General features: G+C 38.2%; 1 protein-coding gene across 5 annotated transcripts; it reads left to right on the forward strand.

Annotated features, from left to right (window-relative positions):
* The first annotated feature begins 884 nt into the window (after positions 1-884).
* si:ch211-241e1.5 lies at positions 885-17,171 on the forward strand. 5 transcript variants are annotated; one of them, XM_087239846.1, is made up of 6 exons: positions 885-1,055; positions 2,053-2,220; positions 6,274-6,486; positions 12,335-12,511; positions 13,697-14,559; positions 16,416-17,171. In XM_087239846.1, the coding sequence occupies exons 2-6, from the start codon at positions 2,163-2,165 to the stop codon at positions 17,055-17,057; spliced, it is 1,953 nt and encodes a 650-aa protein (XP_087095972.1). In that variant the 5' UTR covers positions 885-1,055; positions 2,053-2,162; the 3' UTR covers positions 17,058-17,171.

A 17,171-nucleotide genomic window follows, 5' to 3' on the forward strand; every position in this document is an offset into this window, starting at 1 on the left:
ACCCATCATCAGAATCAGTGGCTCTTTCACAGTCGAGTCCAATATTTCATACTTCATTCGTTTAATTAAGTGCATAATCCAGAGATTTAAAGTGGACAAGTAGGCCTATCTAAATCTAATTAAGTACATTTGACGGTTTTCCCTGCTGACAAATCTGCCTTAAACCAGCCTAGGCTGGTTTTAGCTGGTTGACCAGGCTGGTTTTAGAGGGGTTTCGGCCATTTCCAGGCTGGTTTCAGCCATTTTCCAGTCAGGTCTTAGCTGGTCAGGGTAGAAAATGACCATCCAAAACCAGCTAAAACTATTTTGACCAGCCTGGTTTAAGCTGGATTAAGTTGGTTTTGGCTGACCCAGCCTGGCTAAGCTGGGTTTTTGGTCATCTCCCAGCCTGACCAACTAAGACCAGGCTGGAAATGGCTGAAACCAGCCTGGAATGGCCAAAAACCCATCCAAAAGCAGATTAATCGACCAGCTAAAACCAGCTAACCAGCCTAGGCTGGTTTAATGAATATTTGATATTACTGTGAGGCTTGGGTAGCGGTAGGTGTTAAGCTGCTTTAACACAATCTCCATTGTAAAGCGCTAGAGAAATAAAGTTTAATTGTTAATTAGTGGGTAATTTAATAAATAACATCAGCAATACTCTGTATAACTGCTGTTTTTACATTACTGTGAGGGTTGAGTTTGGGGTTAGAGTAATGGTAGACGTTAATAAAATACAAATAATGGATAAAAAAAAAAATAATGTGAATAATTCCCTGGTTAACTTCGGGCCGCAGCTGTATCCCTTCTAGCAACAACCGAAGTTTTCCGAGCATATCCGAACCCGCGCGAGAGACGAAACTCTTGCGTCACATGATCTGAAAGATTGATCACATGACTCTGTCACTACATGCGCGGACGAGGAGGAGTTTAGTCCAAAACAACAATATAATTTAACGAAAAAGAAAGCGCTACAGGATTATTAAAGAAACAGTTTCGTAATTAAAGCAATTAGCATTATTCGCTTGACCTGCTCTGGAACAATTAGTCAGCAAAACTGCAGCTATTTACTCGTAAGTAGCATATTAGCAGTGAGAAGCGTGATTGTTTCACATGTAGTACTGCTAATGTTACTCAGACCATAACAAACATGACTTCACCCTCAAGATAATCAACATTTGCTGATTGAAATACATGTTTAAAAGCATGCAAAGCAGATTAGATGTATGATATCAGATATAACGAATCAAATAAACTAAATAAACCACAATAAACTGAATAAAATGTTCAATCAGCATCAACAAACCACTTAAAAACACTAATATAAATACTGACTGACTATTTTATCACTATAACTATTTGGCTTAATACTAATTATTAATATTAATAATTATAATAATTATTAATACTAATTAATATAAACTGTGGCTGCACAATATTGGGGGAAAATACATAACCATATTTAGCTTTTCTGCTAGATTTATTTTGAGACTAAATCTTTTTAACCGGATGGCTTGAATAACCTGGTGAAAATTAGTTGTTTTAGAAAGATTGCAGTGATTTTAGTGCATCTGCCTAATGTATAATAAACTAGATAAATACAGAAAAGATACAAAAGATTTAAAAAAATGTGCTATTATCATATTTTATTAAGAAGCCTTAGTAGTCAGCAACAGATATGGAATAATCAAATGTAAAACAACACTTTATAGTCTTCACTGTTTAATGTAAATGCATTTAAATGCCACACATGCACCTTGCGCATGAATGCTTAAAACTCGCATAAAACACTTTATAATGACTATTAATTGTAATTAATCTACAAATTGCATGCATTTCAAATCAATTTAATCCCTGTTTGACATTGTACATTATGCAATGATGTGACTACTGTGGATGTGCACACATATACGCTGTATAAACATGACATATTACAGAATATTCTGGTCGTTGTTAAAACTAATAGCGTGAAACGTATTAAAGGAATCATACTAAAATGTACAGGTTTGGTGATTTATGAGCAGCATTTCTTGTTTATATGTTTATATATATCTGCTTTTTGTTCCTCAGGTTTGGTTCTTATGTAGAAGTGGATCCTGTTGATCAGGAAATATGTGAAGCTGCCATTACCTTCATAATAAAACACTGATGCGGACTTTATTAAAGAGGAGACTGAAGATATGAGTGATTCAGAATCATCACAGATAATAAATGAAGATGAACACGAGGCACAAAGAGGTTTGAAGCTTTTTTTATTTACAGTACTGTTTTGAACATTATTTTACTCTTCCCTGCTGAAAAATCCAGCTCAAACCAGCCTAGGCTGGGTGGCTGGTTTTAGCTGGTCGACCAGGCTGGTTTTAGAGGGGTTTTGGCCATTTCCAGGCTGGTTTCCAGCCATTTCTAGCCTGGTCTTAGCTGGTCAGGCTGGGAGATGACCAGCTAAAACCAGCTTGACCAGCCTAGCCAAGCTGGGAGTCCAGCCAAAACCAGCTATATCCAGCTTAAACCAGGCTGGTCAAGCTGGTTTTAGCTGGATTTGGCTGGTAATTTTCCAGCTTGACCAGCTAAGACCAGGCTGGAAATGGCTGGAAACCAGCCTGTAAGTGGCCAAAACCCCTCTAAATCAGCCTGGTCAACCAGCTAAAACCAGCCAACCAGCCTAGGCTGGTTTAAGCTGGATTTTTCAGCAGGGTTATTCTGACTTTATATTTTCACTAATGTTATTTGAAGGGTCACTCTACAGAAATATCCTCTTGTGGTTTGGCAAAATGCCTTAAAACCTGTTTCTTTTTTGAATGTACCACATTACATTTACATGCCAATTTGCGATTTGTGATTAGTTGTTTGTCCTGTCTCTAATTCTGTTGCACTGTAAAATCTCTGTCACCAAAACAAATTCCCCGTATGTGTGAACCAAGCGGCAACCTCCCGCTCTCCCTCAGGAAGCCAATACGGGAGTAACTAAAACTGCAATTCATCTGAAATTTCGCTAGTCCTGGCCGCTCCTGACTCCATAATAGAGCAAAATTCAGTTGAGCCCACTGTTAGAATGGGCAACTTTACAGCAGAAGAAAAGGTGTTTACAGCCTGCTACAAGAAAAGATTTAGGTTAATACAGCTAATATTACCCTTCATGACAACTGTGAGGGGGTGAATTTTTTTATAACTCATCCGTTTCCTTTATATTAAGTTTGCATAATTAAGGGCGTGGCCACTTGAGTGACAGCTAGGTCTCGCTGGTCGCCGTCACGTCACCTCAGCTGAATCCTGCAGATTATTCACTGAACTCGGCATATTTATCGTATTTCTGTGTTGTTTTATGTGGCTTTACACAGTCGACTGCCTTTTAGACTTGTTTCCTACAATTATTAGATGGCATGGCATGCTGAGTGCACTTAATTGTGCTCACAAACCATTCACGTGGCCTCTGTTTCCCATGTGAGTAAAGTTATATACTTATATACCATCTCTATACATGTATTGGTTTTATTTAAGATCATTTATATTTATATTTAGAGCTGTAATGCACTGCAGAATCTGTCAGATTGATCAGCTGTAGGCTGTAGATCAGTCATCTGAAGTGTTGTCATACAGTGTTATGCTGGAGTTCATCAATAGTCTTACATTAACTAACACAGACTATATCTGAAGTGTTTGAAGTAATTCATGTTTTCCTCCTGTTGAAAAACGTCATAAGAACAATGTTTAGTGGCTCAATGTATTACAGCAGTGTGTGTTTAAAAGTCTAAACACTTTATTGATATAGTGAACAACCAAGCACAAGTGTTCAGAACACAAACGAGTCGCAGGTGATGAAGTATTAAGCGTTCTCCCTAAGTAAAGTGTGTCTGAACCAGATCCAAGCTAAATGCCAGCAGGTGTCTGTAGCTCCGCCCACTCTCCGCCTCTTTGCCCTTGTTTGGTATCCCGCCGTTGGCGACGGTTGGCCGCGCCTACTTGTGGCTTCTTTTTTTTTTTTTTTTTAATTGACTTCAATAACAAACATACAAAATTCAATTTACACAAAAGAACACAATGACAATAACAGATCAGGATAAATAATATAAACATTAAAAATTAAATAAAAAGAGAAACAAAAGAGAGAAAAGAAAAAAAAATAAATGAGATTAAACATATACATAACACCAATACAGCAAGAGGAAAGGAGGACTTATGTATCCGTGCTGTTTCCAAAATATTTATCATAAAAAACTTAAAATCTATCACTTTTCTTTTTATTAACTAATCTAAGAGATTTAATAAAAACATCAATTTCTATTAAAAAATGTGAAAAAGAAGTCTGCGAACTGGAGGATTTTTGTTTATGGATAAAATATTTTCCATACAAAATAAAAAAGTCAATAATGTAATTCTCTGATACATCAGCCCCACCTCCATAATAACAAACGACATCCTGAAGATGAAAGGGTCTGGAAGAAGCAATGTGGTTACTTGTGGCTTCTTTTGCGCTCTTTAGAAACCTATGGGTGACGTCACGGACACTACGTCCATATATTTTACAGTCTATGGTGTGAACATACCTGGCAATAAAGCTCTTTCTGATTCTGAATATTCAATTACGTTCACCTAAATCAAGAAGCATTTTCTAGACAAGCAAAATATACGGTATTGTTCTACAAACCCCAAATCAGAAACAAAAGCTGGGACAGTATGATAAACCTGAAATAAAATAAAAAGTGATTTCTAAATTTACTGTGATTTGTATTTCGCTGCAGACAGCACGACAAATATTATTTAAATGTTTTGTTTTTTTTCAAAATAAACACATATTACATTTTTGCAACACATTTCAAACAAAGTTGGAGCAGTAAAGCACTTTGTAGTGTTGCCGTTCCTTTTCACAACACTTCAAAGACGTTTAGGGACTGAAGACAGCAAGTGATGAAGTGTTTCAGGTGTCATAAAAGTGGGCGTGTCCAGCTTTGTTTAGGGGGAGTGTCAGAGGAACTAAAGTGGGATGGTGTGGGAGTGTCTATTTGGGCGCGCACGAGTTTTAGAGTCAAAACACACACCCACAGTGGAGAAAGTGACTGTGTTTACATGGACATCTGTAGTCAAATTATTTGCCAAATTATTAAATGGTGGACTTTAACTGCAGTTTGGCTCTTTCATTCAGGGAATTCATTCATGCCCCTCGCGACAAACGAGATATTTGATTCGAGGAACTGCTCTAAGCGTGTATTTGTCATGCAATGTTTGATACCGCACGGCGAATGAGAAAAAAAAACTCTGCATTTCCCGGAAACTTAGATGCACACGGCAGGTAGCGTCAGAAAGCCGCGTGTGTTATTCCGGTCACTAAATGCGGTGAAAACCCTACACGAGGTTAAAGTTTGGTTGCTAACGTGTTTACACTCTGTGCAATAGTTAACTTAGTTCGATATGAACAAACTGAATAAACAAAGAGCGCTGGTCGCTCACTTACCAAATCTGTAGAGACAGGACAATCACCAGCAACTAGAGCCGCGTCTTTATTAAGAGGAGACTACAAGCGAATCCGGATCTCAGCGTTTGCAGATGAGAACAGCTCTCAGGTAAACAATGATCCTCCTTAGACACGTAAGTTATTGTTGTGGTGCGTCGCGTACACTGTTAATCCACACGTGACTCCAGCTGAGCTCTCACAGAGAGAAAATGAAAACGAAACTTCACTGCAGCAAACTATAAAAGCAACACTTCACGCTTGTTTTGCCAACACAACGTGGCGTCTCTGTCGTCTAAACACTGTGACAGTAATGAATATTAATGAAGTTGCACAATAGAGCGCGCTGATTGGTTTGAATCAAGCTTTACTCATGCATTAATGCAGCACACTGTAAGACGTAATAAGACTCACTCTGGCACAGACGTCCAGTCTGCACGCTGGAATACACGCTATTATCTCATGACCGTGACGCAGCTTCAAAAATTCGTTTCAAACCAGAAGTACGAATTAGCTTGAAATAACGCAAAAACAACCAATTTACACTTTTTAGTGAAATATAGGTGTCCTAATAGTGTTTTTAGCAGTGTGGGACCCATATACCACTGTCAACAGCTCAACACATGTGTTCTGGTGTTTCGTGACCCTTTAAATTGGTTACATTAATTTCAAAATAATATTCATAGTCGAATGATATCCAATTTTCCCATGTTTGCCGTTTTGGGTGTATCTTGTATCCCGAATTTTCAGTTTTGGTTTCGACCCGTAATTTTAATATCAATATTGAATATTATAATAATAATAATAATAATAATAATAATAATATTTTTATTTGTTTATTTTAGACTCTGAGGAGGCAACAGAGGACAATCAAGAACCAGATGAAGACGACCAAGACTATCAGAAGAACCAACACATCACTGATGGCCAAAACAAATCAGAAATCACAAGTCGAGAAAAACCAAAGAGGCCTGAAGCGCGTCCGTTCAGATGCCTGCAGTGCGGAAAGACCTTCAAAAGAGCTACGGATGTGAAGAGTCACCTGCGCTACCATTCAGGCGAGAGACCGTTCACCTGCGATCAATGCGGGAAGAAGTTCATCCTAGCGTCTCACCTGAAGACGCACCTGTCCGTGCACACCCACGAGAAGCCCTTCCTGTGCTCGATTTGCGGGAAGAGTTTCACGCGGCTCTTCACGTTTAAAGATCACGAGAACATCCACAGCGGCGTCCGGGCGTTCAGCTGCCCCGACTGCGGGAACACCTTCATCACCGCAAACGCGCTGAAGATGCACCAGCGGGTTCACACCGGCGAAAAACCCTACAAGTGTTCACACTGCGGCCGCAGATTCAGCCATTCCGGAGGACTGCGGAGACACGAGCGCATTCACACCGGAGAACGGCCGTATCACTGTCCCCTCTGCGGACGGAGATTCACTCAATCCAGCAACCTGCTGACACACGCCAAACGCCACTGTCCCAAGTCACGCTAGCAGAACGATAACCACTGATGTTAAACTTATACAGTTGAAAGCAAAAGTTTACATCCACTGTATAATAAGGCAGGGGTCTCAACTGGTTTGGCCATGGGACCCACATTTTTACATTGTCATCAGGCCGCGACCCAAATTTTTAGAAACTATAATACAACTTTAGGAGTTCTAATTAATTTGTATTTATTTGTTAACATACACAAGTAGTGACAGATAAATTAAAAGACATTCATAGAGACTTACAAATCGACAATATTTTATTGCTGTCATTTAACAAAATGGATCAAATTATAGAAATATTATAAAATAAAAACATTTTAAAAAACATTTTTTACAAATATTGTAAACAGTGGTTAGGGTAAGTAAAAGTTCAGTTACTATGAACTAAACTGGGCTGCGTTTCCCAAAAGCATCGTAAGCCTAAGAAGTTCGTAGAAATGATCGTACGACTGATCTTAATATTACGGTCTGTTTCCCAAAAGCATCGTAACTTAAGTAGCACTTGAAAATCTTAGTGGATCTACGAGTGCTCTGGAGTAATCGTAAAGCCTTAAGTGCATCGTAAGGAGACAGAGTTATGAGGGCACCTGCTGGACAACCGGCAAATTGCACCTACAATTTACTTCTCTTCAAAGTCATCTTGGCCTTCTTAAGTTCAATGATTTCCCTCTGAAAGTTGTAATTCATCTCATTGGCCTCTTTAAGAGATTGTCTGATATCTTTTAGAACATCTAATTTCTCTCGCTCCAGCTGTACCAAGTCCTGACTACAACCACAGATATTCTCAAATCGCGGTGTTGTGGCTGTAGCCTGAACAATTGAAGATGGAGGCTGGTCTGTTGGACTGTTGGGAGGACTGGGAGATGGTAGCTGTCTGTCAATAGGAGGTGAACCTGATTGCTCTTGTGAACATGATGGACCTGACTCAGGTTCAGGTTGACGCAACCCTTCTCCTCCATGGAGGTCAATCCCACCACAAATCCCATCTGAGGCAGTTGTTCCAAGAATTGACAGTGCCTTTTCTTCTTCTGCTGTAAGAATGGGGGCGTCATTAGGCCCACCACCTGTTTTATTAATTGTTGTCCTCTGCAGTGCCCTTTTTCTTTTAGCTAGGCTTGAAAAGTCCTGCCACTTCTTCCTGACCTCATTCCCTGATCTTTTAATCCCCCTTGTTGCAGTAAGTTTTGTAGCAATATCTTCCCACATTTTTTGTTTTTCTTTATTTGTGTGACTGCCCTTAAACCTGCTGAAAATTATATGTTTTTGTAGCTCCACCTCCTCTAAAATAATATTAATTTTATCTTTTTGAAAAATGACTTTTCTTTGTTTTTTGGTTTCAGCCATTTTGCTAGTGTCTCCACCCCTAGGTATGTGCTTATTTATATTTTTGTCCTATTAGCAAATGCACATCAGGTGGGGATAATTAGGCTAAACTTTTCAAAAATAAATGTAAGAGCTTATTTATTTATTTATTTATTTACTTATTTATTTATTTTGATGTGAGATAAGCAATTTTTGATAAAGAAATTGATAAATAATTCTACTTAATTAAGGTTTCATATAAATATCGAAAATGATGCTGATGTCATTTCCGGCAAGGACTGTTAGAATTAGTTTTATGCGAGATTGGAGCAAGACAGTGTTTTTACAGTACGACATTTCCAGTTAATTTATGTTTTTAAACTGGCTCAAAAATATTTTTTTTTTATGTTATTCGAGTTGAATATACATTCACACAAGTAGAAGAAGAATTATATGGATTACTATAACATGTGCAACAATAACGAGCCATTCTATAGCGTGACATTTCAGCACTTAACAAACGGATAGCGACTCCTAAGTTGCACTTAAAGCTGGGCTACGTGCAATTGTGTTAAGTGCATTTTTGGGAAACGCACGTGAAACAATAACGAACGTTCGCAAAATGACTCGTAGAAAACGCTTTTAAGTGCTAAGATCAATCGTTATCGGGAAACGCAGCCCTGAACTGTTAATAAACATGTTGTCTGGTTTCTAAATGTCATTTTAATTTGGAAGGTTTCTCTCTTATGAGAGTACCTCACAATATATGACACGAGGCTTTAGGTATTTTTTGTCGTCAATATATGTAAATCAATACTTTACATATTCGGGGTCGTACAAACGGTAGGGTTTTCGCACACGAATTTCAAAATAAAAGACCGATATAAGCAAAATAAGTAAGAAATTCAACTTTTGTTGTTTTTTTGACCACACACTCCGCGACCCACTGAAAATGTTTCCGCGACCTAACACTGTAATAAGGCACATGAGCATTTAAAGAAGCCAGATGTTAATGTGAGTAAACTGTTTCTCTTTTAGGTAAGTGAGGATGATCACATGTGTTTCTGTTCTGCTTAATCGCAGAATAATGAGAGAGATATGTTGAGAAATTGGTGTAACTCTTCTTGGAAGTCAAGTTTACACACAGTAAGATTATTCTGCCTCTGGAAAAGCTCAGATGATGATGTCAGGGTTTTGGAAGTTTCTGATTGGCTAATTGACAACATTTGAGTTAATGTGAGGCACAACTGAAGAATAGTATTGAAGGAAAAGCTCAAACACACTGCTTCACTGTGTGACAACATGAGAAAATCCAGAAGTCAGAATCAACAACAAAGCCAGATTACCATTAGCTGAATTATATTGGGAAAAAGACTAATATTGGAGATATGTCCTGTGCTCTGATGGAGCTAAGATTGAACTGTTTGACCATAATGAGCAGTGTTACATTTGGAGGACAAAGGGGAAAGCGCACAAGCCTAGAACACCATCCCAACTGTGCAGTATGGGGGCGGCAGCATCATGTTGTGGGGCTGTTCTGCTGCAGGAGGGACTGGTCCACTTCACAGCATAGATGGCATCATGAAGAAAGAACATTATGGAGAAATACTGAAGCAACATCTCAACACATCAGCCAGGACATTACAACTAGGCTGCAAATGGGTCTTCTGAACAGACCATGACCCTGAGCACACTGCCAAATGAGTTCAAATGTGCTTTAAGGACAACAGAGGGAATGTTTTGGAGTGGCCATCACAAAGCCCTGATCTCAATCCTGTTGAGAATTTGTGGGCAGAGTTGAAAAAGCTTGAGCGAGCAAGACAGCACACAAATCTGACTGAGTTACAGCAATCCTGCCCGGAGGAATGGGCCAAAACCCCTGCAAACTATTGTGAGAAGCTTGTGGAAGGAGACCCAAAACATCTGACCAAAGCTATACAGTTCAAAAGCAAAGCTAAACAATACCAAAGAAATGTGTGTAAACTTTTGACTGTCTAGAAATTAATAAAAATTCTCAAAAATGAATTCTCTCATTATTCTGGCATTTAGCAAATGTAAATCATTTAGGTAATCCTAACAGACCTAAAATAGTAAACGTTTAGTATCATTTACCATCAGACATTTATTTAAAAATGGTTATGCTCCTTTTTTAGAGTGTGTTCTGCTTTCAACTGTAACTGCACAGATGTGAGTTTTTGTCGTGTTTTTTGACCACATCTCTAAACATTTCTGTAAACTGGAAGCTGCAGATGTTGTTTTTTGTTCGTATTGTGATGCAGAGAAACAGAATATTAAATGATAGAACAGTGGGCGTGGCTTGTTTTGTCTACTGTGAGCTGATTGGATGTAGTAAAGAGGGCATTTCATTCAGAAAGATGGGGGAAAGTTTTGGGGAGTGGCTGATGTGGACAACTGGATTAAACAGTATATTTCAAGGTTTCCTTCTATTTGTTGGGACATTGTGAAATTTGGTGTACATTTGGACAGCAAAGATGATGACTTAACTGCACATTGTTTACTCATTTTACTTAATTTATTTATTAATTTACTTAACTTACTTTATTCTTCATCCACAATTGCAAAACTTTGAAAACAGCTCCTAAATTGATTGTTTGCCTCCTATGCACATGCTTTAAAAACAATGAAGGGTGAGAAGGCTAAACAATTGTATGATTTGTTCCTATAATTTGGTTTTATTTAACCCCTTACAGATTTTCTTTTTGATATCTGCACGGTATGTTGTTCTTTTTTTGTCAAGTTATTTTGTACATTTTATTTTTTAATATATGTTTGTCTAATTTTATGGTTTTGTATTTGATTCACTGTATATCGGACATGTCTCGGTCAGTTTGTGCAAGATTATGTTTGGACTGAGTTTGGCCTGAATTGTTATGTTTTTGAAAGGCAAATAAAAAGTATCAGATCAGTTATTTGCTTTTACAGGGATCTAAATTTCAATTTAGAACACGTAAATATAAATAATATAGATTAAATTGAGGCAGAAAATGCTCTTGGAAATCAAATTAAGAGTTTCGCACAGATTTATGACGCCACAACACATTAAACTAGAGGTCTCTTTCAGTAACGTCACGTTATCATTTTATTCGCTGAAATTTCCATCTAAATACATACAGTAAGAAAATATTACACTACATTTAATCACTAGTATAAATCACTGGTATTGTCGAGTATCGATTTTACTAAAAATAAACTATCATTTACAGACGTGACGAAGACTTTTATTTTGAACTGTGTTGTCATAATCCTGCATCGCTCGCTGTGTGTGTCTGAGGGGATTCTGTAGAGGAGAGGTTTGTTTACATACTTACCCCTTCATTATTTACCGCTGTTTTAATGTATTTAGAGTATTTTTGTTTTGCAGAGTATTGGCACTGTAATAATGCCTATAAAATAGTTAACATTATATGTAAAGCAGTGCTGTAGGCAGACTTTTATCGCAACATTTAACGGTCATAATTAATATCAGTATCATTTTGATTGGCTATAACGTTACTTTTCTTATATAAGATGTATTATTAATATCATCATTATTAGTTACATTTTCTCCTGATCTCGGCATAATAAAGTTCTCACCAAATAAAAACGTTTCTCGTGATCATGTAATTTGGTGAGAACTTTATATTATGGCAAGATCGCGACAAACTGAATCATATTCTACTAATATTATTAATAAAACGTATTAATTTAACAATTATTGTAGCTCCTAGAATTAATCCCACTTTATTTTACATATCCTTTATGAATAAAAGTATTTGATCGGTAAGTTTGAAGACAATCATATTTGTGATTTAATTGTATTCCTTATAGGCTCTCCAGGGGTTAACGCAATTATTTTAAACACCACTGTTGGACAAAATACAGTATAAAGCACAACTTTCAAAATGCAGCGTGATTAATGAACATGTAACATCACAGTCAGTCAAACTCAATATCCAAAAACACATTAAATTTATATAGATATTAGGATATTATCATTATTTCCTCAAAGAAGGAATACGTTTTAAACTAATATATTTGTATACTGTGTAACTGGGTCTGCCTATTGTCTACATCCTATTGTAAATATTTGCATTTTATTTTATTTTTTCCAGTCATTTCTTCTCATCATCTGGAAAATGACAATGTGCAAAAACCAGCGGTGAAGATGGAACTGCTGAGATCTGCATCACATAAACCTACAAACATGGAGTGTGTTAAAGAAGAGTGTGAAGACGTACATATTCCAGATCCATGCACTGTGAAAGATGAAGAAACCGAGGAACAAATAGGTTAGTTTGCTTTCTCGAGTGTTTACTCTGAAGAAGTTATGATATTTTGGGGTAACACTTTAATTTAAGGTGTCATTGTTGCATACAGTTTGTTTTATACACTCACCGGCCACTTTATTAGGTACACCTTACTAGTATCGGATTGGACCCCCGTTTTGCCTCCAGAACTGCTTTAATCCTTGGAGGCAGGGATTCAACAAGCTACTGGAAATATTCCTCAGAGATTTTGCTCCATATTGTCATGATAGCATCACACAGTTGCTGCAGATTTGCCGGCTGCACATCCATGATGCCAATCTCCCGTTCCACCACATCCCAAAGCTCGATGGTTGGTGGAGCGGTGGCACTTCACAGGTTGAGCCCTATGTGTGCACGTGCCAAATTCTCTGTAAACCCTAGAGATGGTTGTGCGTGAAAATCCCAGTAGATCAGCAGTTTCTGAAATACTCAGAGCAGCCCGTCTGGCAGCTGCACCCAAGTCTCTTAAATCCCCTTTCTTCCCCATTCTGATGCTCGCTTTGAGCTGCAGCAGATCCTCTTGACCATGTCTACATGCTTAAATGCAGTGAGCTGCTGCCATGTGATTGGCTGATTAGAAATCTGCGTTAACAAGCAGCTTGACAGGTGTACCTAATAAAGTGGCCGGTGAGTGTATACTTACTATTGTAAATACAAATAATTATGCATAATTACATGCAAATAGACGGCTTGCCGTCCAACCCTATTTTAATCAATTAATATTAATATTAGTAGTTTAAAATATTTAGCAAATAAAATAAACAACAAGCAAAACTATCTTATTCAAAAGCTTATATATATATATATATTTCTTACCCCATTGGCAGATTATTTTGCTTGTTTTAAGGAAAAACTCACTGAATTTTGACTCATTATTCCTGAAAACAAAACAATATGTTGTGCTTGTCTAGAAAACGCTTCTTAATTTAGGAATTTGTAGATATTTGGACTAGAACCAAGACAAAAACTCCAAGCAAAAAAGCATTGTCTGCAGTGTGTGTCCACCTTTGACATACAGAATAAGATTATTTAGTGTGTTTAAAAAAATAACAATAATTTTGACATCATTATATATATTTGGACTAGAAACTAGTAGCATTTTTACCATTGATGTACTGCAAACCTCCATTCTGCAAGTGAATGAATCCTTTACTATGTTAATGTCAGACATTACGCCTGTAAAGGAGGAAACCCAAGATGTGAAAGATGAAGAAGAGGATGAAGAACAGCACATTGACCCAGAAAGTACACAGACATCTCTCAGTTGCACAGAAACACACAATAAGCGCTCCAAAAGAAGACGCCTACAAACAAAACCAGGCTTCAAATGCAGCCAATGTGGAAAGAGTTTCTCTCGTGAAGGACACCTCGAGAGCCACATGCGGATTCACACCGGGGAAACCCCGTTTACCTGCAAGCAGTGCGGAAAACGCTTCAACCAGAAGGGAAATCTTTACAGCCATATGAAGATCCACAGCGGAGAGAGTCCGTTTAGGTGCCAGCAATGCGGGAAGAGCTTCAACCAGAAGGGAAACCTGAAACTCCACATGAGAATCCACACCGGAGAGTGTCCGTTCACATGCAAACACTGCGACAAGAGCTTCTCGCTGAAGGGAAACCTCATGAACCACATGAAGACTCACTCCGGAGAGAGATCGTTCGCATGCAAGCGCTGCGGGAAGAGCTTCACGCAAAACAAAACGCTAAAGTCTCACATGACGGTGCACGAGGGAGATCAATGCGGAGTATGTTCACGTCACAGATCCAGCTGTTCTGATGCCAAATGCTCGAACAGACACTTGAGAACTAAACATGAAGAAAAGCAAACTGTTGAATGGCGTGAGATGGGAATCTCAGATGATCAACGTTTAACATCTGACGACAGAGGAAAACCCTTCCAATGCCAGCAGTGTCCGAGGAGTTTCCGACTGAAGAGGTTTCTCCAGCTGCACTTGAGGATTCACACCGGGGAGAAACCGTTTGTGTGTCGACACTGTGGGAAAACTTACACACACCAGGGAAACTTCAAGGTAAGCGGACACACTTTACTTTAATGTGCAGTTCACCATCCACTGATTAAACATATCAGTAAATTAGCAGCTTTTGGTCGTATTATTTCTGCTTATTATGGGATTTTAATATTTCTGACAGCAACTTTTACCCTTGAAAAGTGTGAAAAAGTGACTTTTAGGGCCCGATCATACACACGGCGCAGTGGGGCGCAAGGCGCGGCGCAATAGTCTTTTGGTAGTTTCAGCTTGGTGCAAGAGTTGTTTTGAGGCGTTGCGCTTCGCTGTTTAAATAGCAAATGCATTTGCGCTCATATGTGCGCTCATAGGTGTTCTGGTCTAAAAAGGAAGCGTTCTGAGGCGGACCGCTGGCGCGTTGCTATTTTGAGAAACTATAATAGATTTTTCATTAGACCAAAACTAACCCGGTCTAAACTCCAGCACAGAGTTGCGCCTCACTTACACACTGCTTAATACACACAAGAGAGCAATAGGCAAATATCTTTACATATGAAAAACTTTAAATATTAGGGATATATATAGGATATAATAAGAATAGATACAGAATATAAATATAAAGGATTAAAATATTACAAAACATATTATTTTCTAGCCTACATAAATATGAAAAATCACTGCTTTTATGTCTTCTTCATCTCGGGGGGCTTTTTCAGTTCATTCATAACAATTTGCTTTTGTATAATGTTATTATTATTAGCAGTATTATTTATTATATCCATATTTATATTTGTTTTATTAAAAACAAGCTTAGATTTGTCCACCTGTCAGGTTTTAGACCATATGGGGCACAGCATGTGTTTTAGGATATAACTCAGGTTTTTTGAGCACACTTTATTATTATTATTCATTTATTCATTTGCTGGAAATCAGAACTGAATTTAGAAATAGTTTTAAAACGAATATTTGTGCTTAACAAACAAAATTAATTATTTATAGACTAATTGATGTCTGTGCGTAAAGGTTTCCATATCCAAGAGCGAAAGTGAAAGTAGATCCATTATCTCTCATTCTCACGCAGTAGATGCTCTGTTTAACCGTTTTCTGTTAATAAACTGTGAACTGTTTGCTTGTGAAATGCTTATTTTTTCCACTTAGACTTACTTCACGTCCTGTAAATAGTGAATGCGCTCTTGGCGTGACGCAGCTGACTCTTAAAGGGAATGGGAGATGAGACTCTGATTGGTTTATTCTCAAAACACACCAATAACTCATTAAGAAAATAAACTCAACCCTTTTAGACCATGTGCCACGGCGCAAAGCGGATTTTCCCGTCCTTAAATTAGCAAAAATGAGTTCTGACACTCCCTGAAAGCGTTTGCGCCCTGCGCTTTGCGCTCTGTGCATGGACCGTCAAAATAGAGCCCTAAGAAGAAGTTAACACAACTAATTATTTTGAGTCAACGGTACTGAAGCTTGCTTTAATAAAAAGTTGTAAATACAAGAAATTAAGGCAATCAGTTTAATAAGGTCAACTTATTACATTTTACAGTGTAGATATTCTTCAAGACACTAGTGTTCAGCCTAAAGTGACATGTAAAGACTTCACTAGGGTAATTAGGGTAAAGTTAGGGTAATTAGGCAAGTCATTGTATAACAGTGGTTTGTTCTGGAGACAATTTAAATTAATAGTGCTTAAGGGGGCGAATAATATTGGACTTAAAATGACTTTAAAACAAATAAAAACTGCTTTTATTCTAGCCCAAATAAAACAAATCAGACTTTCTCCAGGAGAACAGATATTTTAGGAGTTTTAACAGTATTGATGTATAATGATATTGGCACTGGTGTTGATTTTGAGGTAACGATGCGTGTTCATTATCATGGTATATTGAATTATTGAATATGTCTACCTCTAGGTTCACATTCGGATGCACACCGGAGAGCGGCCGTTCATTTGTCCTCATTGCGGAAAACACTTCCATCATCAAGGAAACCTGAGGAGCCACATGCGTCTGCACACGAGGGAGAAGCCGTACCCCTGTCCTCTGTGCGGAGAGAGCTTCGTTTATTCAACACATCTCAAAACACACCTGGAGTTTCATTCTGAACGCGGAAAGAGTCACATGTTGAAAAGGGAGCATGTAAATGAGCCGAGCAGCCAATCAGAGGACAGCCGGTTTATTTGCTATTGTTGCGGTAGAAACTTTCTTTCGCGGTATCATTTAGAAGTGCACCAGATATGTCGAGGCGACGACAGACCGCATGTGTGCTGTTTCTGCGGCATGAGCTTTAAGTGGATTGGTAATCTAAAGGCACACATGAGGTGGCATGGCTCTGTGAAAGCCGCCGCAGGCGTGATTCGACGTCCACTAATTCATTCTGACGCAAAAACAGACGAGGAAAGCGAAAAGCTGAAAAGGCGTACTTGTGAAACTTCAACAGGAGCTGAAAGACGAGAGAAGAACGGAGAGAAGCTGTACTACTGCTCTACATGCGGGATGAGTTTCAGCACATGCATTTATTTGCTGGCTCATAAGAAGAAGCACTGTCCGAAGTGAACTGTAAAACTCATCTTGGAAGGCTCTACGATGCAGTTTTTATTGCTTATAAAGAGTGAAAACGGTCATTGGATTTTCATTTTAGAAACGGATATTAAAAAAAATGGAAAACGA

The sequence above is a fragment of the Danio rerio genome, chromosome 2, assembly GCF_052040795.2.
Source record: "Danio rerio strain M-AB ecotype USA chromosome 2, GRCz13ab, whole genome shotgun sequence".
Lineage (NCBI taxonomy): Eukaryota > Metazoa > Chordata > Actinopteri > Cypriniformes > Danionidae > Danio > Danio rerio.